This window comes from Passer montanus, unplaced genomic scaffold (assembly GCF_014805655.1).
Source record: "Passer montanus isolate IOZ18808 unplaced genomic scaffold, ASM1480565v1 scaffold47, whole genome shotgun sequence".
NCBI lineage: Eukaryota > Metazoa > Chordata > Aves > Passeriformes > Passeridae > Passer > Passer montanus.
Genome location: NW_024369596.1, coordinates 2619016 through 2644794, shown reverse-complemented (window position 1 = coordinate 2644794; position 25779 = coordinate 2619016). Strand labels below are relative to the sequence as shown.

General features: G+C 50.9%; 1 protein-coding gene across 2 annotated transcripts in view; it reads right to left on the bottom strand.

Annotated features, from left to right (window-relative positions):
- The window catches only part of GRIK4 (glutamate ionotropic receptor kainate type subunit 4), a 185739-nt gene that overhangs the window by 8487 nt on the left and 151473 nt on the right, over positions 1-25779 (bottom strand). For both annotated transcript variants that reach the window (XM_039722070.1, XM_039722071.1), the window contains 5 exons: positions 19318-19425; positions 18183-18386; positions 9918-10031; positions 2044-2153; positions 62-235 (listed from right to left, as the gene is read on the bottom strand). In XM_039722070.1, coding sequence (XP_039578004.1) covers positions 62-235; positions 2044-2153; positions 9918-10031; positions 18183-18386; positions 19318-19425 — 710 coding nt within the window. The remainder of the gene's footprint in view (positions 1-61; positions 236-2043; positions 2154-9917; positions 10032-18182; positions 18387-19317; positions 19426-25779) is intronic.

The following is a 25779-nucleotide window of genomic DNA, read 5'->3' as shown; positions in this document are numbered from 1 at the left end:
CCTCCTCCACCCCCACCTCTGCCAGAGAAACCTTCCTGAAAGGAAGGGCTGCCCCCCTTACCAGACTCCGCTGACGCAGCGCGTGGACAGAGCCTGGGGGGCAATGGTGGAGCCCTGCTGCATGAACCCCCCCACCGGGAACCACAGCGAGTTCCCCAGGGAGTACTGGTTCACCAGGAGGTTGCATCGGCCTTGGGAGCAGGGGTGGGGGCTGTACCACTCATACGGTGTCAGCCTGAAAGGACAAGAAAAGGAGAGCTCAGGGAATGCGCTGGGAAATGGGACACTTTAAAAAATAAAAACAAAAAAAGAGGGAAAAGCTGTGAAGCTTCAGCTCTCCTAGAGGCAGAGTTTTCTGAGGAGGAAATGCTTTGCTGTCAGTTGATGCCCAGGGCTCAGAGCTGTGTGAAACGTTCGCTCTAAGACTCAGGAGCCAGAGGCTTTCTTGTAAAGATTTGCAAAAACTTTGAGAGGCTCTGCTCTGGGCAGCTCTGCGTGCATCCTGCAGCCCTGAGTGCAGATCCACACCACAGCAGGAGCTCCAGATGTGCACGGACTTGATGGGAAGTAGAAATCAAACATCTTTGGCTGTGCTCCCTGCTGGAGCACGAGCAACGAGCACTGATGGGAAGTTCAAAAGTGAAGTGTTTGAGCCCTGACTGCATTAAACCATCAAGAAAAACTCTGTTGGTGCAAAGGGTTGTTCTGAGAAGGTCTGAGGTGAGCTGGAAGCTGAGTGCTGGTGTTTTAAAGCATCCCATCCTTCAGGGACAGGACAGAGGTGGGAATGGGAAATGTCTGAGCCTGTCACTGCTGGTGACTGCAGCTCTCCCTCTCTTTTGCTGTTTCCAGTTGCCTGGTTGCTAAGAAAGTCTGCTAATTGATGTGCTGCACTGCATACTGCTCTAGCTAAGAAAGCTGGGGCCTGGGGGGGGTCATTTTGGGGCTGTTGCCAGCACAGCTGCAGGGCTGTGCCAGCTCACATCTTATTTAGCCAGAATGAGGGGGTTCTTTTCATCCCTGCACCTCCTCTCCCTCTGTGGTGCCAGGGAGGAGGAGGAGGAGGTTATTTCCTGCAGACCTTCCATGGTGGATCAAGCACTGGCAGCAAACCCCAGTGCTCTGGAGAGTCTGCCACTCTCAGGGTCAAGAGCTCCTTCCTGCTGAGCAAGGCAGGGAGCAGCAGCCAAGCTCCCTCTCCAGAGGGGAGCTGGGTAAAGGCACCTTTTTGGAGGATCATATTTAAAACATGAGGAAGGGGCTAAAGAGGCACCAGCTGTGCGTAATTCAATGGTTTCTCCAGACCTGCATTTCTGAGGCTGCAACAGCACTCGAAGAACCCATTAAAGCCCTGTCAGGGTGACAACTTCAGCCATGCTGAGGGAGCCAGTGACAGCACAGCCCCAGTTTGTGCAATTGGGCATTGAGGGGTCCCCAAAGAGCCGTGGAGCCCTGGGGCCAGGACACAGCTCCACTGTGCCTGTGGCAGCCCCTGCCCAGGGCTGTGGGCAGGCAGGGAGAGCAGCCCTGCAGCCCAGGGGCTGTGCTGAGGCGAGCACACAGCGAGGGGTTTTGAGGCTGACTGAGATTGGTCACGGGGGAAGGAGCTGAGAGCTGCCACGCCAGGCTCTGCACTCAAAGACAGTCACGAGCTTCCCTGTCCTCCACAAACTGGGGAGCCAGGCAGCACTGGTGGAATTCCTGTCGACACCTCAGAATGGATTTGCAGGTTCCTAACATCCTCCACCCTCCCTGCTCGGGACAAAAACATCAGAGGCAGTGTTTTAACAACACCAAAACCTTCTCCCACCCAGCTCTGGGCGCCACCATCCTGAACCAGGGCACGATGGCCATCCCAGCGCGGGGACACGGTGACAAACCTCAGTGCCCAGCTGGCACAGGGCTGGGACCTTTGCCAGCCCATCCCGGCGAGCTGGGGGGCAGAGGATGGATGTCCCCGTGTCCCCCTGGGAGTGCCCTCTCCCCAGGCCTGCAGTGACACTAGGTGGCACCGCGAGGAAGGGAAAGGCACCGCCACATTACCGAGCCACCAGGAAGAGGACACAGCTGACAGCCAGGTAGGCGAGCAGCATGAAGAGCCAGACGCCCGGAGAAAAGGGGTCCAGGAAGGAGAAGTAGCCGGGTCTGCGGCCCTGGGGAGGGAAAAAGCAAAGGAGGAGTTGGAGCTGGGTGGGTTTGGGGAGGTGGAAATAGTCCTGGAAGGGCACGAGGGAAATTACCTGCACTGGTGGCACTGCAGGAGGGAAATGGATAAATGGGGGAAAGGGGAGAAGTGGGAGAAATGGGAATAAAAAGGGGAAGGGGATAAACGGGAGAAGGGGATAAACGGGAGAAGGGGGAGAAATAGGAGAAAGGAAATAAATGGGAAAATGGGGAGAAATGGAGCAAAGGGGATAAATGGGAGAAGCGGGAGAAATGGGAGAGGGGGAGAAATGGGGAAAAGAGGATAAATGGAAGAAAAGGGATAAACGGTAGAAGGGGGATAAATGGGAAAAAGGGGAATAAATGGGAAAATAGGAATAAAAAGGGGGATGGGGATAAATGGTAGAAGGGGGGGAATGGGAGAAAGGAAATAAATGGGAGAAGGGGGAGAAATGGGGCAAAGCGGATAAATGGGAGAAAGGGGATAAACGGGAAAAAGGGGAATAAATGGGGAGAATGGGAATAAAAAGGGGAATAGGGATAAATTGGAGAAGGGGGGGGGAATGGGAGAAAGGGGCAAAATGGGGCCAAAGGGATAAACAGGAGAAGGTGAATAAATGGGAGAAAGAAGAATAAAAATGAGAAGGGAGATAAATGAGAGAAAGGGGAATAAATGGGAGAAATGGGAAAGAAATGGGAGAAGGGGAAGAAATGGGAGAAATGGGGGAAAGGGGATTAATGGGAGAAGAGGGAAAAACAGTAGAAAGGGGATAAATGGGAGAAAGGGGAATAAAAAGGCGAAGGGGATAAAAGGGAGAAGAGGCATAAGTGGAAGAAAGGAAATAAATGGGAGAAAGGGATGAATGGAAGAAAGGGGATAAATGGGGCAAAAAGGGTAAATGGAAGAAGGGAAATAAATCAGAGAAAATGGAATAAAAATGGGAAGGGGGGTAAACGGGAGGAGGAGGATAAATGGGAGAAAGGGGATAAATGGGGCAGAGAGGATAAATGGGAGAATAGCAATAAATGGGAAAAAAGAAGGGCAAAAAAGGAGAAAGGGAATAAAGGAAAAAGGAGAGGGGGAATAAATGGGAGAAAGAGGAATAAACAGGAGAGGAGAAATAAACAGGAGAAGGGGGATAAACGAGGCTCTGGAACAGCCTTGCAGGGCAAACGAGTGACAGCCACCCCACAAATGACTGAGTCCTGCAGCTTCTCCCCACAGGATTCATCCCCTAAATCTCTTTTTCTCCCCTTTTTTGTTCCTCCAGGCAAAGAAAGAGGTGAATTGAGAGAAAAATGAGGCAATCACAGCGTTCTGTCCCTTCCTGGCAGGGTTTGCTGCACCCCCAGCCCTGAGGGGGGTCCCCCCATCCTTGTCCACCCCACACTTAACTGGGCAGAAAAAGCTCCACCTGAGCTCACAGGGAAATATATTTGTGAAGCAAAAGGGAAAAAGAAAAATGTTTTCAAAACTTCTCTCTCTGGCCTTGCAAAGTTTCTTCTTTTACAAAAACCCCAATAAAATTATTGCTTTTATCTCAGGGAACAAGATATTTTTATCTCCAGGATGCGTCAGAATTTCCTGTTTTTTCCTCAGCAAACCACCTTTCCTTGAAAAAAATAAGGCTTCACTGCTAGAAAAAGCAGGCTGATCTTCTCCCAGAGCATTTAAACTTTCACAAGGATGCTGCCACCACCAGAAAATTGTCAAGTGTCACCAAATTTGTGCAAAAGCGGGAGAATAATTTTTTGGAGAAGTTTCTCAAAAGCCAAACACCTCCCATTTTAGGTGCATTTCTCCTGTCAGCACCAGCTCTGTGGATGCAGCTCCTCTGAAAGGCAAGAGCAGCTCAAGCACACCCAAGGCACAAGGGACATGATCCCACAGCTCACAGAAACCTGTATTTTCTGTCCCAAACCACAAATTCAGTCCTGGCATCCCTAAAACTGCTCCACATCTTTCCCAAGCACCTGTAACTGGGAAGCTTCCCACGAGGCAGAGCTCTGAAAAAAGGCTTTTTTTTTTTTCCCCAAACTTAGACCAGCATTTTAAATTCCACTTCCATCCAAACCTCGCTGTTTTACTACTGAATGTTATGCAAAACCTGAATTTCACAAGGTCTCAGCACTTCTCCTGGAGGCTTGAGCTGTTGCTAGAAAAGGCAACAGTTGTTTGCACAAAAATCTTCCTCTGCTAAAAATATCCAGGAGCCTGTGAAATCCTCAGCTCCAGTCACCATCTGGGAACCTGTAACGTGTCAGGAACCTTCCCCAGCAGACCCTGCATGCAGGAAAAACCCAGCACACCACAACAACCTGTGCCTGGATCCTTCAGGACGAGATTTTGGGATCTGCACTGTCCCTGCACGTGGTGGGGGGCTGGAACTAAAGGGTTTTTGAGGTCCCTTCCAAGCCAAACCAATCTGGGATGAGCATTTTTAGAGAATCTGGCTTGGTAAGGCTTCTAGCAAATGGGTGAGTTGAGGACCAGTGGTTCAGCACCCATTCTCAGATTAACTTTCAGTCAATTCCCATGGAAAAGTTCAGGTTCTCAGATTGATTTTCAGTCAATTCCCAAGGAAAAGTTCAGGTTCTCAGATTAACTTTCAGTCAATTCCCAAGGAAAAGTTCAGGTTCTCAGATTAATTTTCAGCAATCTGGGATGAGCATTTTTAGAGAATCTGGCTTGGTAAGGCTTTTAGCAAATGGGTGAGTTGAGGACCAGTGGTTCAGCACCCATTCTCAGATTAACTTTCGGTCAATTCCCATGGAAAAGTTCAGGTTCTCAGATTGATTTTCAGTCAATTCCCAAGGAAAAGTTCAGGTTCTCAGATTAACTTTCAGTCAATTCCCAAGGAAAAGTTCAGGTTCTCAGATTAACTTTCAGTCAATTCCCAAGGAAAAGTTCAGGTTCTCCTGGGTTTAATTCCAGAGTCTCTCCTCAAGGCAATGTCTCTCTTCTATTCCAGGTTATCTCCTCTCAACAGGTGAGGTACAAACAGTGGAAGACACCACATTTTTTGTGTCCTTTCCCAACTTTTTGGTCAGCTCCTGCTGTGTTCTGGTTTTCAGAGCCACAGAATCTGCAGGAAGCTGCATCCCATCTCCAGGAGAAGCCTTTGCTCGCCCTGCTGGAGCTCCTCTCCCTAATCCAGAGAGGCCAGGGCACCTCCTGCAGGTGCCACGGGGTGTTCCCTCTGCCCTTCCCACTGATCCCATCCAGAGGATCCACGCCAAAGGGTGGCACTGCCAAAGGGCGGCACTGCCAAAGGGTGGCACTGCCAGAGCTCTCCCCCTCCTGCCTCTCCTGGATGCCCCTCCAACCCTGGTTCCCCTCTTCCTCAGCAGCTCAAGCAGCTCAGTAACTCTTCATTCCTCCTCAAGGATGCAATGAGGGAGCCAGCGAGGTGTGAAGGGCAGAGGCTGCTGAGCCAGCTGCAGCTCCTGGAGCTCCTCATCCCAGGCAGGGCAGGGAATGATCCTGCCTGGCACCCCAGAGCTGGCAGGGAGCTCACAGGCCCTGGCAGAGCCTTGGCTCAGCCTCCCCCTGCGAGATGCTCCCGTGACAAAGTTCCTTTCTGCAATTAAGGCCTTGATGTCTTCTTTATATTTCTGGGGCAGTTTGTCAATAAATTACTCTCATTAAGGAAATTGCGTTGGAAGCTTTAAATCTCCAGCTTGGCAGTGAATCTCTCCTGTGACTTTACAGTTGTAGTAGTTCTGGTTCTTTTCAGCTCCAGTCATTTCCAGGCTGCTGGGACATATTCTTTTCATTCACAGTTGTGGGTAAGAATAAAGATATTCTGTTCCCACGGAGGGCACAAACTCTCTCTTATCTGTCTGTTTTGAAGATGGGAATGACAATATCTGGAGTCTGTCAGATATTTTTAGGCAGTCCCAATAGAGCTTTGTTAATTGGAAGAGCTATTTTTCCTGGAATAGATATGTTCAAAATGTCCAATAATTGATGAAGGCCTCCTGCAAATCCTCAGATGGATGTGGGAGAGATTAATTTACCCTCCTCCTAAATTGTTCTTGGAAATCTTAATTTTTTCCAGTCAGTGAGCAGCAGTTTGCTGGGCAGATACTGGTGATTGGAGAGCTTGGACAAGGGGGACATTTGGGAAGGAGAGGACAGCCCTGGATTTGTTGTTTTCAGCACTCCCTGCCCTGCACAGGCAGAGTCTGGAGAGACCCCATTCAGCCCCATCCATGCCATTTCTCACAAGTGTTTCCCCTCAAAAACGAGGGCAGAGAACTCTCTCCTGCCTCTGGAAGTCAGAGGGAAAGAAAACTCATCCTGAGGAGGCAGAAATGCTGATGTGTGCTTGGTCCAGCCACAGGGCACGGAACCAGGACACATCCCAGCCAGCCACCCCTGCTCCAGGGGCACATCCAGATCCCTCCTCTTCCTCTGGGTCAGTAAAAGCCCTGCACAGGCTGCTCTGAACCTCGAGCCTCATTTGGAGCCACCACATGGTTCACAATCACCAAATACATTCTTGGGGCCAGCAGTTGTCCCCACTCTGCTCTGGTGGGGAGGGATCATTGCTGGCAGAGGTTCAGGTGGGGGCTCAGCTCCTCTCAGCCCCTCTCAAGCCTCCTCTGGCTGGAATGAAGGAGTTTTTCCATCCATCCTTCCCATCTTGTTTCCTCTGCAGCAACCAAATCGAAACACTTTAAGGCTCAGCTCACTTGGCCTAAACTCAGCTGTAGCTGTGCACTCTCCCAGCCTCCATTTCCTCATTTTGAAGGCAAAAACTTTCAGGGCTGAGCAGCCAGAATCATCTCTAGCCCCTCGTTCCCTGCCACAGAAGTAGATGTGAGCAAAGATGGGTAAGACACAAATCATCCTGACTTATCCCTCCATGCAGAAACGACCCTGGGCACCTGATTCCAGCCCCTGCCAAACCCAGGGACTGCTCAGGGCTCCCCATCCACCTCCTGCCATCCCCACACCCCCCTGGCTGGGCAGGATGGGCACCTGATGAAACCACCCAAGCCTTTCCTCTCGGCAGCCTGCGAGTCAGGAAGCCTGTTAGAGCTCCAGTGTCAGAAATCCAGCCTTGATTGTATCACAAGCAGAGAAATTGAGAAAAATGACAGCCCTGGTTAAAGCTGCCATATTTGGTTATGTGTGATAAGAGGCACAGGCTCTGTGGTGGCTGGGTTGGCGGCGTGGGGAGGAGAAAGGGGTGAGAAATCACTTGCCACTGGAGCTACATGGAAATGAAAATAAAATGTCATCACATTTGAAGGAGCCCAGGGTGTGGAGAGAGCTCCTCAGCGAGGAAGAGGCTCATTTGTGGTTATTTATTAGGCTCCATCTCATCCGAGCCGTGATTAACACACGTCAGCTGCAATTTTTGACATTGCAGAGGTGGTTTTTGGGGTGGGGAGAAGAAGGCTGTGGGGCTGCTCAGCAAACCACATCCTTAAAGGAAAACCAGAAGTGGCTGGTTTAACAAATATTTACCAGTTTGAGAAGTTAGATTGCCACACAGCTCTCAGGCACTCTCCTGAAGCTGAGCAGGGAAGGTCTGCAGGAAGAGGTGCCAAGGCTTGGAGAGGGAAGGGAGGGCTCTGAGCTTCCCTGCCCTGGGGAGAGCACGAGCCTGGCTGCCCCCAGTGGGGTGACCCCACCTGGGAGATGTCTTTGCAACCCTGCCTGGGTCCCTGGGCAGCTCAGATCCAAACCAGCCCCTTTGTGGAGTGGCTGGAGCCCTGCTGAGGGCAGGAGGAGAATTCCCAAACCCCTCTGGAGTCTGGGATTATGAATCCTGCTCTGTTTGGTGGATGCCTCACGGAGCAGGGCAGGGCTGTGCTCCTCTGGTGGCAGCAGATGCTCCCTGCCCTGAGGAACCTCCAGCCCAAGCAGAAGTGTCACAAATCCTGCAGAGCTCCCCGAGGCTGCAGCAAATGCTTTTCCCCTGGAGGGAGGAGTGCTGCTCAGGGAATTGCTGGAGATTCTGCTGCAGGACACCCACAGAATGGTTTGGGTTGGGAGGGATCATAAAGATCACCTTGTTCCAACCTTTTTTGGTGGGCAGGGACAATTGTCAGTCTCCCAGGTTGCTCAGAGCTCCATCCAACCTGGCCTTGGATGCTTCCAGGGATGGGGCAGCCACAGCTTCTCTGGGAAATCTATTCCAGGGCCTCCCCACCCTCGCAGGGAAGAATTCCTTCCTAATAACAGAGTATTTAATAACTAAATCTGATTTTAATCCTAGGAGACACCGTCAGGAAAAGGTCCTGGCTCCACAAGGCTGATGTGAAAACCCACCCATGGTGGGCAAGGGACAATTCCATTTGACTTCCAGGAGTTGTAAAAGTCAACCCTTTTTTTTTTTATTTTTTTTATTTTTTAAAATTTTTTTTCCTTTGCGATCAGTTAAATCATTGATCCTAAATTCTGCGCGTACCAGAGGAAGCAGAATTTTAACTAGATTTTAATTACTTGTTTGCTCTTGGCAGGAGCCACTCAGCACAGAGATAGAGGCGTGAATTTGTTTCTGTTCATCCCCAACGCTGCATCCTTAACAGCCTCCCGGGTGGAGAGGGGGCTGGGAGAGGCAGCTTGAATGGGTTTTTTTCCTTTTGGCTGCTATTGTTGGGCTGACAGAAACCAAGGCACTGTCACTCACACCACAAGTGCAGATTGGGGCTGCAAAAGGAGCTTGCCTGCTACACCTGAAATTTGGGAGTGACTGGGGGAGACCTGGCCCTTCCTGAGCTTCAGGGAGAAGGTAAAACAATGGAGGAAGCAAATAAAAGAGGATTTGTGGGAGCTTAGGACAAGTTTAGCTAAGCAAACACACAACACCACGTACATGCTTGCACACACAAATCCCTTGGGAATATTCCCACCTGTTTTGAAAGAGAAAAAAATGTTGCCCCGTTCCTGGAAGTGTCCAAGGCCAGGCTGGACAGGGATGGAGCAGCCTGGGATAGGGAAAGTGTCCCTGCCCCTGGCAGGGGTGGCATGGGAGGAACTCTGAACAAACTCTGTGATGCTACGACTGTGCTGAGAGCACCCCCTGAGATTAAGGAGCGTTCCTGGGGCTGCTGCTCTTTAGGGTGAACAAATGAGGAGGCAGAGCCCAGGGCTGTGAGCTCAGCCTGGCCCCTGCCTGCCCCAGGAGGGACATTTCCCCTGGGGTTTGGAGAGCAGAGGCTGATCTGCCTCTAGAGCACCTCCAGGAGGTGACAGCAAAGAAAGCCCAGGATTCCTTCCTGATGGGATGCTCAGGTGGGAGAAGGCAGCAAGAGAGCAAAGCTGAGATCGAGAATGGCCCCAACACCAGCAAGGAGCACCCACAGGTATCCCAGCTCAGCCTCCCAGCCAGTTTTACCACTAAATCCAACTGGATGGTGACTCCAAGCCAAGTTTCTGCAATTCCAGCATGCTGCTGCACCCCTCCAGCCAAACCTGCCCTCAGCACACCTCACTCAGTGGCCTTAAAGCCACTTAAAGCCACTCTAAAACCATTCACCATGCCAAAAAATCCATCATGTGCCTTGGGAAGTGTGGGCAGAGAAGCCAAAGGGCTGATGGTTGAATAGGAAAGGAATTCACCAATCCTGACACGCAGCAGAGAGACAGAGAAAAGCAGGAAATAAAGGTCGAGCACATTTGCGTTTAAATAAGAAACCAAAATATTTTTATGAGTCGTTCATTATTCTCCTTTAACCAGGCAGGTTTGCATGCAAATAATGGAGGGGCATAAATGGCTCTAAAATCAGGCTCTTACCATGTGAACTCGGTAGAGAATGCTAATTCCCAGAGTCATGAAGGGCTTGGAGAAATCAATCACCTTCTCCCGCTCCGCCGTGATCGTCAGCCCCGCCACGGCCAGATCAGCTTTCTAGGGAGGAGGGACAGGAAAAGGTCAGAATCCTGGGAAAGCAGCAAACCTGGGGGCACACAGGACCCTGCTCCTGCAGGGGGGACATTGCCACCTGTCTGGGACATTGTTGTGGGACAGCAGAATCCTGGGAAAGCAGCAAACCTGGGGGCACACAGGACCCTGCTCCTCTCTGGGACATCGCTGTGGGACAGCGGGAGCTCCCCACTCTGCCTGGCTGGGTTTCACACAAACTCACCCCAAAGTTTAGCCCACCCTGTGCTCTGGAGCATTCTCCCCATTTTGCCTTCCCTTTCCCCATTTTTCCCTCCTTTCTCCATTTTGCCTTCCCTTTCTCCATTTTTCCCTCCCTTTCTCCATTTTTCCCTTCCTTTCCCCATTTTCCCTTCCCGTTCAGGCTGGAGCAGCTCCTTCCCCCAAGTGCTCACAGCCTGATTGCCATTTTTATTCATTTAATACATTAAAACCTGGAGCTATAAACCAATAAATATTATATTAATCTGTAGAAAATACAACCTCCCCTTCTCCCTGCTGAGCACAGCTGTCCCTTCTGGTACAAGCAAGGACCACAGGTAGGGCACAAAGCAGCATCCTCACCCCTGAGCCATGGAGTTCACAAACCTGCCAAACCCAGACCTCCAGAACTAGAGATCAATCTCCAAATTAAAAAAACTAAAATAAAAATCAGAGGCCTGGAATTAAAGTTTGCAGATTGACCTGCAAAGCAAATGAGATTAAGGGGGAGAAAAAAATAAAAATAACTCCTTCTCATGTTAAAACCCTTGTAATATAGATAAGGGATTTGAATTTTAAATATTATTTTTATTACTTTAGCTCTTTTAATGTCTGTAATTGCTTTCTGTAAAAATGAAACCTCCACTCCCTTATCCATTTGTTTCTCTCCTTTGCAGGAAGATGATTATGCATGTGGAAAAAGAGATGATGGGGGAGAAAGAAAAGCTGTTTGCACTTTTTGCCCCTAAATTTGACAAGGTCTGTGCAGATGCCAAGGCACCACCAGGCCTGATGGAGGTCCTGGGGCTGCAGGAGGGAACTGCTGGAACCAGAAAAAGGAAAAGAAAGGGGAGGTGACCCACGAGCCCAGGAAGGGGTCATGGAGAAGGTGACACCTCCCAGGTCACACAGGGCTGCTTGGACATGCTCAGTGGAGGATTTTGGAATTGTTTCCAAGCAGCTCTTACAGATTCCTGAGAGGTTCAGGCTGCAATGAATTAGGAGCTGAGGAGAATTTCTGCATAGCCAGACATTTACCCACAGGCTTTTTAAAAGGCACCAATAATCCCAGCGTGGTGTGCGAGCAGCTGAGCCCTGTGCAAACAGCAGCAGATCACTAAAACGGGATCAGTTCATCTCTGGAACGTGGCATGTGGAGAATTTTATCTATGAGGAAAGCCTAAAGCTTCCTAAACCCCTCTTCTCTCTACTTGAAAAGTTTGTAGGTGCCATTGTCCCATTTCCTAAACCTCTCTGTCTCTACTTGAAAAGTTTGTAGGTGTCATTTTCCCATTTCCTAAACCCCTCTTCTCTCTACTTGAAAAGTTTGTAGGTGTCATTTTCCCATTTCCTAAACCCCTCTTCTCTCTACTTGAAAAGTTTGTAGGTGTCATTTTCCCATTTCCTAAACCCCTCTTCTCTCTACTTGAAAAGGCCTCTCTGTCTCTACTTGAAAAGTTTGTAGGTGTCATTTTCCCATTTCCTAAACCCCTCTTCTCTCTACTTGAAAAGTTTGTAGGTGTCATTTTCCCATTTCCTAAACCCCTCTTCTCTCTACTTGAAAAGTTTGTAGGTGCCATTGGCCTGGGCAGAGCCCTCCCAGCAAAGCTCCTGCTGAAGACACAGCTCAGTCTGACAATGGAATTCTCCTCCAAATTAAACACAGTCCCACCAGCAAAGCCACAGACTAAAGCAGAAGGTTAAAATGCCATGGCAAAAGGGGTTCATGCCAAAGCTTGCAGGAAATTTTCATTCCTACCCAGCAGTAAATATAAAGGTGCCGTTTAAGGAGCAGCAGCATCCCCAGGTTTGCTCAACTTTGGGGCTCTCTGGGGAGAAACAACACCTTGGTGTTGCTGAATCCTCAGCAGCATCCTGAACTGCTCTTCCCCACACAAAATCTACTGCAAATCCATCCCCTCCCTCTGCCCACAGAGCAGAGACGCAGCACAGCCTTCCCCTCACTCAGACTCTGCCCGGCTCCCTCCTCTCATCTCCAGGGGGTTCTGCCATTCCATCAGAGTTATTTCCTTCTGCTCATTCCCTGCTAACTTTTCAGGACTTCTGCCACATCAGAGGTGCAGAAATTTCTGCAGCAGAGCTCCAGCTCCTCATCATTCCCTCTCTCTTCTCTCTGCAGGCTCAGTCATGCAAGTTAAGAGCTGATCTCTGATAGCAGGAAACTTTGATCTGGGAATGGCATGCAAAGAATTCTCTGCCTGAATTTCATCCATTTCATGCTTTCAACTCTGCTTCCTGACAAAACTTCTGGTGATGCACTGAGCTCTGTGGAGCTACAGAGGAGCTCTGCAAACCTGAGTTCTCTCTGGCCTCCCCACCTGAGCACAGGTAGGGGTTGGGATTTTATGGGCCAAAGGAAGCCCTGCGGGAGGAGAAGTGAATTTTGCTTTGTGCCCCTCCACTCTGTCCACGTCTGGGCTCTGGGGAGAGGGAAAAACAGGAGGCAAAGGATGGAGGGAAGAGGGGTTGGTTTTCATCCTGCCAGCACAGTTGCAGCTATAAATGTTGGCATGAAATAGGCTTAGAAAAAGACCCAGAGCTTTTTGGGAGTGGAGACAGCCACTTCTCTTGAGAACACACCGCCCAAGCAAGGCCAGACCTCGCTAGGTGAGAGGAAACCCAGGTGGGCTGGCGTGCCAGACAAAAGCTGCCACCACCACCGCCCTACCTGGCATTCCCGTGGGCTCTGCCTGCAGCAGGGCTCTGGAAAGGACATTAAACACGGGGGCTGAGCCGGGCTCCCGAGGAGGAACAACAATTAAGCATCCTTCAGGAGCAAATTGCAGGGACTGCCAGTCCAGAGGCGGCATCCGCCCCCTCGCCGCGGGCTCTGACAGGGCTCAGCTCGGAGCTAATGGTGATGAATGGGCCCTGATGTCAGCCCCAGCCCGGAGAGATCCCAGAGAAGCCTCCCACGGCATGGGATGGCAGAAAGCAGCCGGGAGAAGAGCCCAGCTGAGGCCCCACAGAGACCCCAACCCTCTGCCAGGCTGAGGGGACACGGCGCAGGGAGCGAGGCTCGGGGCTGGGGATGTGTCAAACACCTGGAGAACAAACCAGACAGCTCTGGGAGCACAGGGCTGCGGTCTTTTCCAGGAGCAGCAGTCCCTGGCTTGAGCAGAAACTTGGATGCCACGTCCCCTGGGTGCTTGTGGCAGCAGCATTGTCACCAGTGCTGCCCACTGAGCCCTGACAGCAGCAAACCCTTCTCCTGCACTGTCCCTGTGCTCAAAAAGCCTCCCAGAAAGCTGAAACAGCTGTTCAAGCTTCAGGACCCAGCACTGCAGAGCCAGCAGCACTGGGGGGCCCCAGTGGAAGCCCATCCAGCTGGAGGTGACCCTGCTCTCTGCAGAGGTTCTCTGCTGTCCCATGCCACCCCTGATGCCTGTTCTTGCGTTCAAAGGCAGGAGGGTCACTCCAAACAGGTGTCTGGGGACCTTTTAAGGACAAGTGTGAGTTCTGCCATATCAGAAGTGACAGCCTGGAAACGCTGCAGGCTGCAGCTCTGCCTGCAAGCCCCAGCCAGGGCGGGCTGAGCACTCAGTGCAGGTGTCAGCCCCGAGCCTGCCCTCGCCCATCTCTCCTCACCTGGCCGCTCTGTGGGAGCACAGAGCCTGTGCCAGGTGCTCACCCTGCCTGTGGCAAAGCCAGCTGAGGTGAAGCACCAGCATGGGGACCCAAAGCACGCAGGGACAGCAGTGACACCAGCCCAGCTCACGGCACCCTCCCCATCCTGGGCTGGATTTCCCAGCAGTGCTTTGCAGACCCCTCTGCCTGTCCCCTCACTACTAGCACAGCCACCCACAGCCCCCTCCTGGAGCCCCCTTGTCACAGCTGCCACCACCACAGCCTGCAAACATCTCCCCCTGCCTCCCTTCACCCACACACAGATTTTCTCTGCACACACCAACACCCACTGCGAGGGGAGAGCAGGACTCTGCCAGCTCTGGAGAGCTTCTCCCTCCTTTCCCCTTCCTGCCATTCCCTTTGGAGCAGCTGAAGGGAAAGCAGTGCCTGGCCAGCAGCAAGGAAAACCAGCACCCCAAAGCTCTAAGGGCTTCCCTGTTCTTGGTGTTGCTGCTCCTGAGGCTGGACAGGATGGATAATTTCATGTCCCTCACTTCAAAAAGAGCTTTGATCACCACTGATCCTGGCCAGAATCGAGCCAGGCATGGTGGGACAAGGCTAAGGCTGTGAAAATTGATCCCTTGGTTGAGTCAGCCAGGGAATTCATTTCAGCTTGAGGATGTGCTGGGGAGAGAGAGAAGGGGAAGAGCCGACACCATCAGGGACTCTGAGCCAGAGCTGCACTGCAGCAGCAAGGAGCAGGATGTAATTCTTCCAGCCCAAATGCCCTTTAAGTCTCCCATGCCAGAAAGGAGGAGATGAGAAGATTTGCTGTTCTCCCTTGTTTGTTTGTCTATGCCAGAGCCAGGAAGGCTGACAGGGAGAGTGGCTTTAGTGCCCTGCTCACTCCAGGAACGAGCTGGGTGCTCAATCTCCCTGCCCTGCATGCTCAGAGGGACAAATTAGCCCAGGCTTTTCTGCATTTGTGACATCTCTCACTGCAGGATGGGCTTGAGGGACTCCTCATCAGGAACTGGAGTGACAGGACAAGAGGAAGAGGCTTGGAACTGAAGGAGATATTGGGAAGGAATTCTTCCCTGTGAGGGGCTGGATGGAATTCCCAGAGAAGCCAAGGCTGCTCCATCCCTGGGGATGTCCAAGGCCAGGCTGGATGAGGCTTGGAGCAACCTGGGGTAGTGGAAGGTGTAAAGGGGGTTGAAACTAGATCACCATTCTGTGATTCTGAGTCCTTCCAGGTGACTTCTCCCAAGCCAAACCTCCATGAGCTGATCACAAACAGCACAGGATTCCCAAGCCATCCCAGTCCCCTCTTCCTCACCTCCCAACCTGTTTAGTGAGCAGGTCAATAAGATATGTACTGGTGAATTTGGGCCAGCAACAGATTTGTGTTTGTCCAGCATGCTGCTCAATCATATCAGGGTGCACAATTAGCTGTAATGGAATTCCCAGCGCTTAAGAATAAATCAATAGCTGGTTAATTCAGAAGCAATAAAATGAAACATCTTCTCCCAAACAGCCTAGAGTTGCTCTGAGGAGATCCCGTGCCACAGAGGGATTACAGGGGCGGCTGGATAATTCTGTGACCTTTTGGTCCTGCACATTGAGTGAGAGTCAAACCTTATTTTCTGATGGCTGATCAGGATCAAGGCAAAATTATTTTCCTGTACTGATACTGTGCTAGACAGAGGCAGAGCTTTCATTTTTGGGAAGGACTGGGCACTTTTGTGAGAGGTTTGTGCTCCTTTTTGTCCTAAAAGGGCAGAGTAAAAATAGAATATATATATATATATATATATGTAATTTCTATAATATATAAATCCACTGAAAAAGGAATATGTGCACCCAACACAAGATCTGCTGGATCCCATGGGACAGGTGTGAACAAGGGGCTGGAATCAAGGATAAACCTCCTTGGGGAATGACTATCAAGGATGAACAGAAGCACCTTGGGCAGTGAAATGCCCTCAAAAAACAACATCCCAGGCAGCCCTGAATAAACACAGCAGCTAGGACACACAGCTCTGCCCTGGCTGGCCTGAGCCCAGTGCCTGGAATTGATCAAAAACTTGCTGAAACCATTATAAAAACTCTCAGGGATATAGAGAGAACAAGAGACAAAGCTGTTTCTCTCCCCCAATTTGTGATCCAGCCTCACAGGCTCTGACAGCTCTGCCCTGCAGAAGCAAAAAACCCTCCTAAATAAGGCTGCAGGAAAAACAAACGGTTTCTGTGTGAAGATGAAGTTATAATACTCATCACTGGAGAAAAACAAACCTTCCAGAAGGTCCCATTTAATGAAGAGGCACTGCCAAGGTTAGCAGGCCAAAAAGTTTGATGGCTGTTCCCTTCTTTTGAGCTCTCAGCTCCTTCCCTCTTCCCTCCCCAAAGGAATGTTGCAGGAGTGTAATTGTGTGTGTGTGTGTACACACACAGAGACACAAAGATGGATAAAAACGATGCCAATAGCCTGGAGCATTTGCAAACAGCCTCACAGAAGCTCTTTGGAGACAGCAGATGGAGGCGGGCTCTCAGCTGGCGTTGAGAGCGACTGCTCAGGGAGGGCTGACCCCAGAGACAGGGAGAGCTCAGGGGAGTCTCCAGTCTGTTCAGTGCCCTGCCTGTGACCCTCAGGAAACCCAAAATCCCTCCCTCTTCCAGGCAAAGAGTTGTCCTCAAGGACCTCAAACACCCAGTGGAAACTCCTGAAGTGGGATGAGCACTGCCCTGCACCATGTGGGGAAGGAGCAGGAGGTGCCAGTGGGCATTTCTAGAGATCACAAACCCATTGAAGACCACAGAACCATGGAAAAGCCTCCAAAATCCTCAAACCCAACTTCCAACCAAATTCCACTGTGCCCAGTAAACCACAGAGTGAAGTGATGCTCATTTTCCAGGGAGGAAGGATCTGGCAGGAGCCTCAGATCCCTGCCTGGACCCCCAGGGGATGGGTTTGGACCCTTGCTCCTCTGCTCTGCAGAAGGCAAATGACTCAGGGTGTCCTCTCCCACAGTGGGGGGATTATCACCAACCCACGTCACCATGGATTTGTCACCAGCTGGGAAAGTGGCTCTGGGCTCTCAGGGCCACGTCAGGAATGACAAGGCAGGAATCAGTGAGGAAGTATTGGCTTAAATAGCATCAATCCCACTTTAGCTGTGGCTAAGCCTATTTTCCCAAGGATCTCAGAGCAGTTTGTGAGCTGTGTTTAAGCTTCAGGAAGCCTGGGAAACATCACAGAGGAAAACAAAGAGCAGGGAGAAGGGTCCAGGCTGGCTGAGCCCAGGTGTACACAGAATTATTGTCAAACCCAGCAAAATAATTCAGTTTTCAGCTTTGCTGCTGGGCAGCAACTCCACAGAGCAGAGCAGTAAAAAGATCTCAAGCCATGCACTTCAAGGAAATAGGAAATGTGCTTCTCCAAAAGTAACATCGAGTTAAGCAGCTCAATTGAATCTGCCAAAACTTTTCCAGGCAGAAATGGGATTCTTACTGTCTTCCACCCCAGTGTGGTTTTGTAAATTTTTCCAGCTTCTATCAAGCTCTGAGTTTTCATGTTGCAAGTTTTCATTAATCTTTCCACCAGGAAAATAATCTGCTCTGTAATGAGTTTTTACATGGGATCCCAGAGTCCAAACTTCCTTCCCAACAAAGTGAGCACCCCCGAGAGCATCCCACAGCCCTGCTCTTGCTCTGACTTCTTCCCACACTGCCACACCACCCCAGGAAACACATTTTCCATCAGAACACAGTGCAATCCTACTGCATTTGGGTTTCCCCCAGATGAAGGAACAAATGATGAATCTGACTCTATGTTCTCAGAAGGCTAATTTATAATTTTATGATACTATATTATATTAAGGAATGCCATACTAAACTATACTAAAGAATACAGAAAGGATACTTGCAGAAGGCTAAAAAGATAATAATGAAAACTTGTGACTTTCTCCAGAGTCCAAACACAGCTTGACCCTGATTGGCCAAAGAGTGAAAACAACTCACACCAGAAATCCAATCAAACAATCACCTGTGGGTAAACAATCTCCAAACACATTCCACACGAGCAAAACACAGGAGAAGCAAATGAGATAATATTGTTTTCCTTTTCTCTGAGGCTTCTCACCTTCCCAGGAGAAAAACCCTGAGTGAAGGGATTTTTTTCAGAAAATATGAATACCACACAAACCCTCTGCTCCAAGCCTCCCAAACAGACCAAAACCCCATCCATCCTCACCACCACGAAGCACGGCGGGGCTTTGCAGCGCCAAAGCCCAGCAGAGCCGAGTTTAAAAGAGGAGCTGATCCACTCACCCGAGCTATCAGCTCCCCGACCATGCCTGTCCAGGTGCCGTTGGCCTCGGGCACGCCGTAGACGCCGTCGCCCACCAGGTGGATTTTGTAGTTGAAGCGCAGGATCTCCGCCAGCTCCTTCAGCATGTCCACGCAGAAACCCTCGTAGCGGTCGTTGCCCTCCAGCTCCTGGTGGTTCCACTTCAGCATTAAGTAAGGGTTTTCCTGCAGTGAAACTGGGCAGCTGTCATTCCCATCTTAGCCGAGGTGTCCCGCCAGCACGGAGCAGGGAGGGCAGTGCCAGAGCTCGCACGGTGGGTGGGTTTGGGAGGAACCTTAAAAAAGTCTAGTTCTAACCACAAAAAGCACATCCCAGCACAATGGATCCCTCTCAAACTGGATGAGGAAAGCTTGGGAGCTCAGGTGGTGCCGAGCTCTCAGAGCTGTCTCCACGCTGGTGCTCCCTGCTGTGTGGAGGTGCAGATTTATCCTGGTTTAGGACACAAAGCAGAGCTGAGGGATGATGATTTGGGGGCTGTGTCCAGCTGGGAAGTGCAAGAGCAGCCCAGTGAGTCATGGCAGGACATCCAGACTTCAATCTCTCCTGGCACAGAGCCACTTCTCCAGTCTGTCCCCTTTCCAACAAACTTTGTGAGGAGACAGGCAGGAGTTTGGGTGTCTTTAAAGAAGGAGCAAAAAAATCACTGGACAGGCAGCACCTGGAAGGGAACCTGTTCAATACAGACAGTGGTGCCTGTACATGCCAAGTTTTCATAAAAATCCTGCCTATCTTGGCCAATTTTTATAATTTTATGGGTAGAAGGGGCCACTGTCCCTTCCAACTCAGCAGCTGTACACCAGACAAGAGCCCCATTCCGAGCTGGATGCAAACTGGCAGCTTGTTCCCATCCCAGCCCCCTCTGAACCCATCAAATACGAACCCTCTGAACCCACCAAATGCCATTTCCATATGCAACATCGACCTGAGCTCAATTGCACAGCCAGGAATTGTCCCCCAGGCTGTAATTGGAGACTTGCAGTGTGAAATCAGCCCAGTGCAGGGCTGAGGGGCAGGAGCAGGGAGCAGGATTCCAGATGACCCCACCCCGAGGGCTGGGCTGGCCCGATGGGGACTGCAGGTGCCCCCCTCCCTTACCAGGATGGTGGTGACAATGAGCGTGGTATTGAATAGGCTGTCGGATATGTTGGAGGAGAAGATCCTGTTGTCCATGCTGAGCCCTTCAGAGACGTGCCAGTGGCCAATCTGGAGAGATAAACAGCACAATAAGGGGATTTATAGGGCGAGGCACTGCCCATATGGCTCTGCTGAGTGACAGTCCTGGAGCTGGCCTGTTCAGGGATGCTCCATTACCTTCACAACCCCAGAACGGGTCAGCAGAGAGATTAACCCTCTGTGCACACCCCACCTGCTCTGCAGGGCCACCAGCCTGGCCCTGTGCTGCCTTCCCACGTGTCCTCCCTGCAGTGCTGAGCTGGGCAGCTCCTTGCAAGGCACAAAGCCTTGAATTTTATCCCCAAATGCCACCAAATGGGTCCATCTTAGCCAGAAATCCCCAATCTGTGGGATTGTCCCTCCCAGAATGGTGCTGGGAGCCCTCCTGGGTGGGACAAAGCCTCCTTCTCAGTGGTGCTGCTCCATGACTCCTCTTCCAGCTCTTAACTACCACAATTAAGCACTTCCAAATCCCTTGATTCAGACTCATCACACCAATTTACCCACCCAAGCATCAGTGTGGCTGCAGCAAACCCAAATTCCCAGCATGGATGGCAGGAACCAGTTCCCCCCAGGCTTGGAGGACATCGTGATTCAGCTGTGACACAACTGCCTTCAGCCAGGGGGGAGGAATATTCCACTAAACCTAATTTTAACTTCAAGAGCCTAATCTCCTTCCCTCAGAGCTCCGGGCAGGGACATCAGCACCTCCAGCAGCTCGTTCAGAACGTGCAAATTAAACTCCTGCTCTCTTACTGTCCTTAAAAGAGCCTCTGCTTTTCCTGCTCTGCTTTTCCTGCTCTGCTTTTCCTTGTGGATACAGCGGGGGCTGAAGAGGCCAGCTCCCTATGAACGCCCTTTTCCTCCTTTTCCTCATCTGTCCCATCAGGTTCCAGCACTCTGCTGGTGTCCTCTAAACCTCTCTAGTGGGGTGAGAGGCAGTGGGTGACCCCAAAGGTGCAGGGGGCTCTCCAGAGCTCCTCCAGAGCAATCCATGCCCACCCAGCTCCCTCCTGTGCACCGGGACTGAGGCAGGCTCTCCTCTCGCTGCCAGGCTGGGAGGAAAGGATTGATTTTCCTTTCTGTCACGGGTTAATCTTGTTATTAACAGGGAGGGAAAGGTGGTGGGGAGCCCTGGGGCTGACTCTGGGCCTGCTCTGGGCCCTGCTTGGCCTCTGGTGTGACCAAAGGCTCGAGGATTTGGGGCTGGCTTGGATCTGAGCCCAGCACAGACACCCTCACACACCGAGTCCCTGTGGGTGTTGAGGGAAGGGCCAAATCCTTTCCAGTCCCTGGGAATTGCCAAATCCTTTCCAGTCCCAGGGAAAGGCCAAGTCCTTTCCAGTCCCAGGGAAGGCCCAAGTCCTTTCCAGTCCCAGGTGCTGCTGCAAATCCAACCCAAGTGACCCAGAAGCCATCATGGGAATCTGTGAGGAATCCCAAATCCAGCCTCCTCATCCCAAGGCACAGGGAGCAGTGGGAAGGGCAAGCAGGACAGCTTTGCACTCAGAATCATCAAAGCCCAGCTCCTGGCCCTGCACAGACACCTCAGCAATCCCAGCCCATGCCTGAGAGATTTGTCCAAACCCTCCTGGAGCTCCGGCAGCCTTGGGGCCGTGACCATTCCTAGTGCAGGGCTCACCCTGGGAACAACAGCTCCAAACTGGGAGATTTCCCACCCATTTCACGGGCAGGGAGCCCTTGGAGCACAGCTTCCCCTGGCCTGAATCCAAGCAGGATGAATCCCTGCTGAATTCCCCACCTCTGCTCTGAGTGCTGAACAGCAGCCCCTCTGCAGCAGTCGCCTCTCAGAGCGAGTCATCACTCACAAACATTGCCTAATTCTTCTTCCCTCCCGGATTTCTCAACCAGAGATTAGTGACAGATTAACTTTAATTTTAACAGCCCTCGCTGTTCTCCAATTTGTCCCTCCCCTGCTGGCATGTGCTGAGACTAATTGCCGCTTCTCCTGACAGTGCTGTGGGTTTGACCTTGCTTTTAAAGGCACCAAGGCCACCAATGCCACGTGCTGGGGCACTTTCCCCCATCCTGGCTGGCCCCAGCTCACCCCTGTGCCCCTCACGGGCTGACAAAGCTCCTCCTGCTGCTGTTTCTGCAGTGGCAGGGGGTGCCAGGGCCCCTCACGTCCCTCTTCTGCAAGATGGATGTCAAGGTGATTTTAATCATCGCTATCTACATATAAAGGGCCTCAGGAAAATAGAAAACATATCCATCTGCTAAGTTTTTTAGAAAACAATCTGATGCTCCACATGGACAGGGATGAGACCATCCTGTTGTTAGGGCTCTGGACAAGGACTTGAGGGCTTTTAGGACTCAGGGTTTTTAAGCAGAGGATGTGATTGGTCTTTATAAATACTGCAGGTGGAGGAGGTCTGTAGCAAAGAGGTAGAACAGCTTTTTGAAGCTGAAATGATGGCGTTGGCACAAAAATAAATACACACAAACCAGCCAGAAATAAACAGGCTGACAGAGCAGGGGAGAGGTTCCTAATGATCAGAGGAGCTGGAGTGATACCTGTCCCAGAAGAGCAACGAGGGCAGCACAACCTGCTGGGTGCAAGCTGGGGCTCAACACCTTTGAGAGAGGGATGATGTGACCTGGTGACAGCCCAGGGCCAGGGTGGAGAAAGTTCCCTCCATGTCCTCAGGGATGTGTGACCCCCCCCAGCATCATCTCTGCACCTCCCAGCATCTCCCTGTGCCCCGAGGAGATCCAGCCCTGCCTCAAACACCCACAGGCATCTCGAGGCAAACACAAACTGTGAAACTCGGAGTGTGAAGCAGCCCCGAAAGTCTCGAGCCTGGAAGGAGCAGGGAAGTGTCACTTCTCGTGCCACTGCTCCCTCCCCACAGGCAGCCGAGGTGCCTCAATTTAGCTGCTCTGGAAAAGGTGTTATTTGGGTTGGTGGCACAGAAAGATTTCTCATCTCTGTAGAAAATCCCCACATGGAGCATTCCTGGCTCGCTCCTTCCACCCTGTGTGCAGAGCCTTTGAGGCTCCTCATGGTGTGAGGTGATGAAATACCTCTCAAAGCAGTGATTTTAATGAAATCTTCTGCTTATTTTTCTGTAGGCACAGAGATGACTGGGCAAGACTTCTCCACGAGCTTCAGAGGTATTTACCATCCCCACACCCAGCTTCAAATTAAGGCAAAGCCAGCCCTGAATCCAGATTTTGGAGCAGCAGACAGCAACAGGAACCTTGTGGGCTCTGATTACAAGTGGTGTCCTACAGCTTGCAGCCATCATCTCCCCACTCCGTGTCCCCAGGAAAAGGGAGGAATGCACAACGCAATCAAGGTGCCCCAAGGAGAGGGAACCTGGCAGTGACTGGGGAGGGGGAAAGGGAATCAAACAAGCACATGAAGGAAATCCCTCTGAGGACACTGCCACGGGGTTGGATTCCTGAGTGACACCGCAGCAAGGAGGCAAAAGCTCCTGCATTGAAATTAGCACTGAAAGCATCAACCGTTAAACCAAAGAACCATGAGACACACACACCCTTCACCGCTGAGGCCACCAGCATCCCCCAGATGTCCCCTCCTCCCCAAATGTCCCCTCTGGACCACATGATTGACACTTGGCATGGCACAGGCAGGGCTGTAGGGCACACACTGACTTTGTCAGGGCCTGGGGGCAGAAGCCATGGAGCTCTTGGCAGAACCTGTCCCTGGGCTGCTCCTGGGGGCAGCAGCTGAAGAGGAACCAGTCCCACCGAGGCTGATTAGCTGCTGCTCAATTAAAAAGGTTTGATGTGGCAGGGACTGCGAAGGGTCCCAGAGCTATTGGTGGGGAACTCATCTGTATCTCATCAACATCCCAATTAACAGCCCCAGCCCTGGCACTGCTCTGTCTCAGGACACCAGCAGGGCCTGTGGTAAGTGGGGATTGATCAGCCCCACTCAGTTTGGGGTCAGGGTCTGCAGCTTCTCCCCTCCCCTCCCTAAATCACCTCCCCCATGAAGTTCCCAAACCTCAGCTCGTGATTTACAGCAAATCACTCTGCTGGAACTCTGCAGTGTTTTTTAGAGGGGCAAAGAAAGGGGGGGAAAAAATAAAAAGATGGCATTTACCAAACCCAGCCCTTGTCAGATCTATAGATCACCAGCACATTAATGAGCCTGTGCTTTATCGAGCATCCTGTGAGCAGATAGAGCAGCTCTCATATGGCTGTGGAAAAAATTCCTCTGGTTAAGCTAAATCAGGAAAAGACGTGTTTGGTGCATTACATAAATGTATTAAAAATTGGATGTCAAAAAGCCCTGCCTCTCCTTGCCCAAAAGCAGCAGCAAGTTAGAGAACCTAAGTGTCTCTAATTTGCTTCCTGGCTGGATCAGCCTCAAAATTTGGTGAACTCTCCATCAAAGCTGATGAGCTGGAAGTCCCTGTGGCTTCACTGGGTGGAAGGAGAGAGAGGAGGAGAGAAAAAGAGGGAAAGAGAGGAATGGGCAGAGCTGAAATGAGCTTGGTTAAAACTAAGCAGGGGATAGAGGTGTTTCTTCAAACACTTAACAGACAAATCAGTTAATACAACCCCTGGGAGCAAGATTGTCTCCAGGATGTGAATGCCTGTTCTTTACCCTCTCCCTTTAATTAAAACATTTCTAATGATTTATTTAGTCTTTTTCATTAAAAGAAGCCAGGCTGGCAATAAGAAAATAACCATTTATGGCACAGCAGACTGCCTTTGGCTTCTCTTTGCAGGAACGTGGAGGGGAGGCAGGTTGGGCAGAGCCTGAGGGGTCTCACGGCTCTCTGAGGAGGCTCTTCCCAGTCAAACACATCTCAACAAACTCCTTTAGGCTGGGAGGGGCCCTGACCCACCTCTGGGCACTGCTGTGGATGAGAAAAGCTCCCTGAGAAAGGGAGAGAAGGCAGAAAAGCCGAGACGGGAGCAGTTTTATGAAAATCAGCTCTTTCCTGGTGGGTTTGTGACAGGGCAGGGCTTGCAGCCACCCCCAAGGGGCTGCCCTGTCCTTCCAGCACTTTCTCCCTGAGGCTGGAAGTGCTTCATCCCTGCAGCCTGATGGGGAATTTGGAAAGCTTGATCCCAGTGCAGCTTTCCTGGGCACGTCACAGACACAGAGCTCCTTTTTCACCGAGCTGTTACAACAGGTCAGCAAAGGTTTTCTCCTGTCACACCAGGTTTGTGGGGAAGAGATGAGACTTTAGTCTCAGGGCAGATCAGGCTGCAGTCTCAGCTCCCCATGGAGCTCTGGGAAAAGCTCTGCTCCAAGAGGACCTGGGAGTTTAACGTGCAGCCCCTGCCACATTCAAACACATCAAAACCAGAGCTGTCACAGGGAGCTGTGCAGCACATCCTTCCTGAATCCAGCTGAATTTGTGCTCTTATTAATGCAGATGGGCTTGGATCTGTCACTTCTGTTCAGAGGGTGATGGGTTTGGGAGAGGATTAAAAGGGCATTGATGCTGTGAGAGATCTCTGTGGGGAAAATGCCATCCTGATCCCCCCTGCTCGCTCAGAGAACGGCAGCATCAAAGCCAAGCTGTCACTTGACAGGTAAGGACTGGCAGGTAACATCCTTGCCAAGGCTGAAATTCACTGCTGCCAGGCCAGGAGAGGGCTCCTGGTGCCAAAATGCTCTGTTGGTGAGGGTAGGGTACAATAGCTTTTGTTCTCTGCCAGCATCTAGAGGTGGCAATCTCTGAGAAAAGGGCAGCAGTGGAGCTGTCAGCAGGGAAACGAGACAGATGAAACCCCTGTTTTTTTATGGGACTTCTATTTTTTTTTTTCTCTCCTGAATAAGGTTTGGATTTACCAGCAAATTCCTTGGATTTGTGTCATGTAATCTCATCAGTCTGATATCCTCAACTTCAACTCAAAGCAGAAAATATGGCTCGGGCAGAAAGTGTGAGATGAGGAAATACCACTCAAATTAATGATTTTAATGAAATCTGCTCAGTGTTCTGTGGGCAGAGGAAAGCTGTGAAGAACCTACGAGCACCGAGACAAAAAGTAAATGAGTGTGAGCTGAGCAAACCTGTTAGAGAGGAACCATAAACCGAGAGTGAAATGAGCTTGAACTTCCCCTCACAGGGGGGAGATAGATGATGGGGAGCCCCTCACGTGGGTTTGCCCCATTTGCTTTCTCTCCCAGAAACAGTTTGAAAATATTCATAATACCCATTTTTTCCCCTATTTCATAGAAAATTCTCCCATTTTTTCCCCATCCAAATATGGAAATGCAGCCACAAGCTTGAGAACTAAATATTCATAATACCCATTTTTTCCCCTATTTCATAGAAAATTCTCCCATTTTTTCCCCATCCAAATAATTTTAAGGAAACGCAGCCACAAGCTTAAGAACTACAGGAGTGTGAGCTTGCAGCTGGCACAGACTCC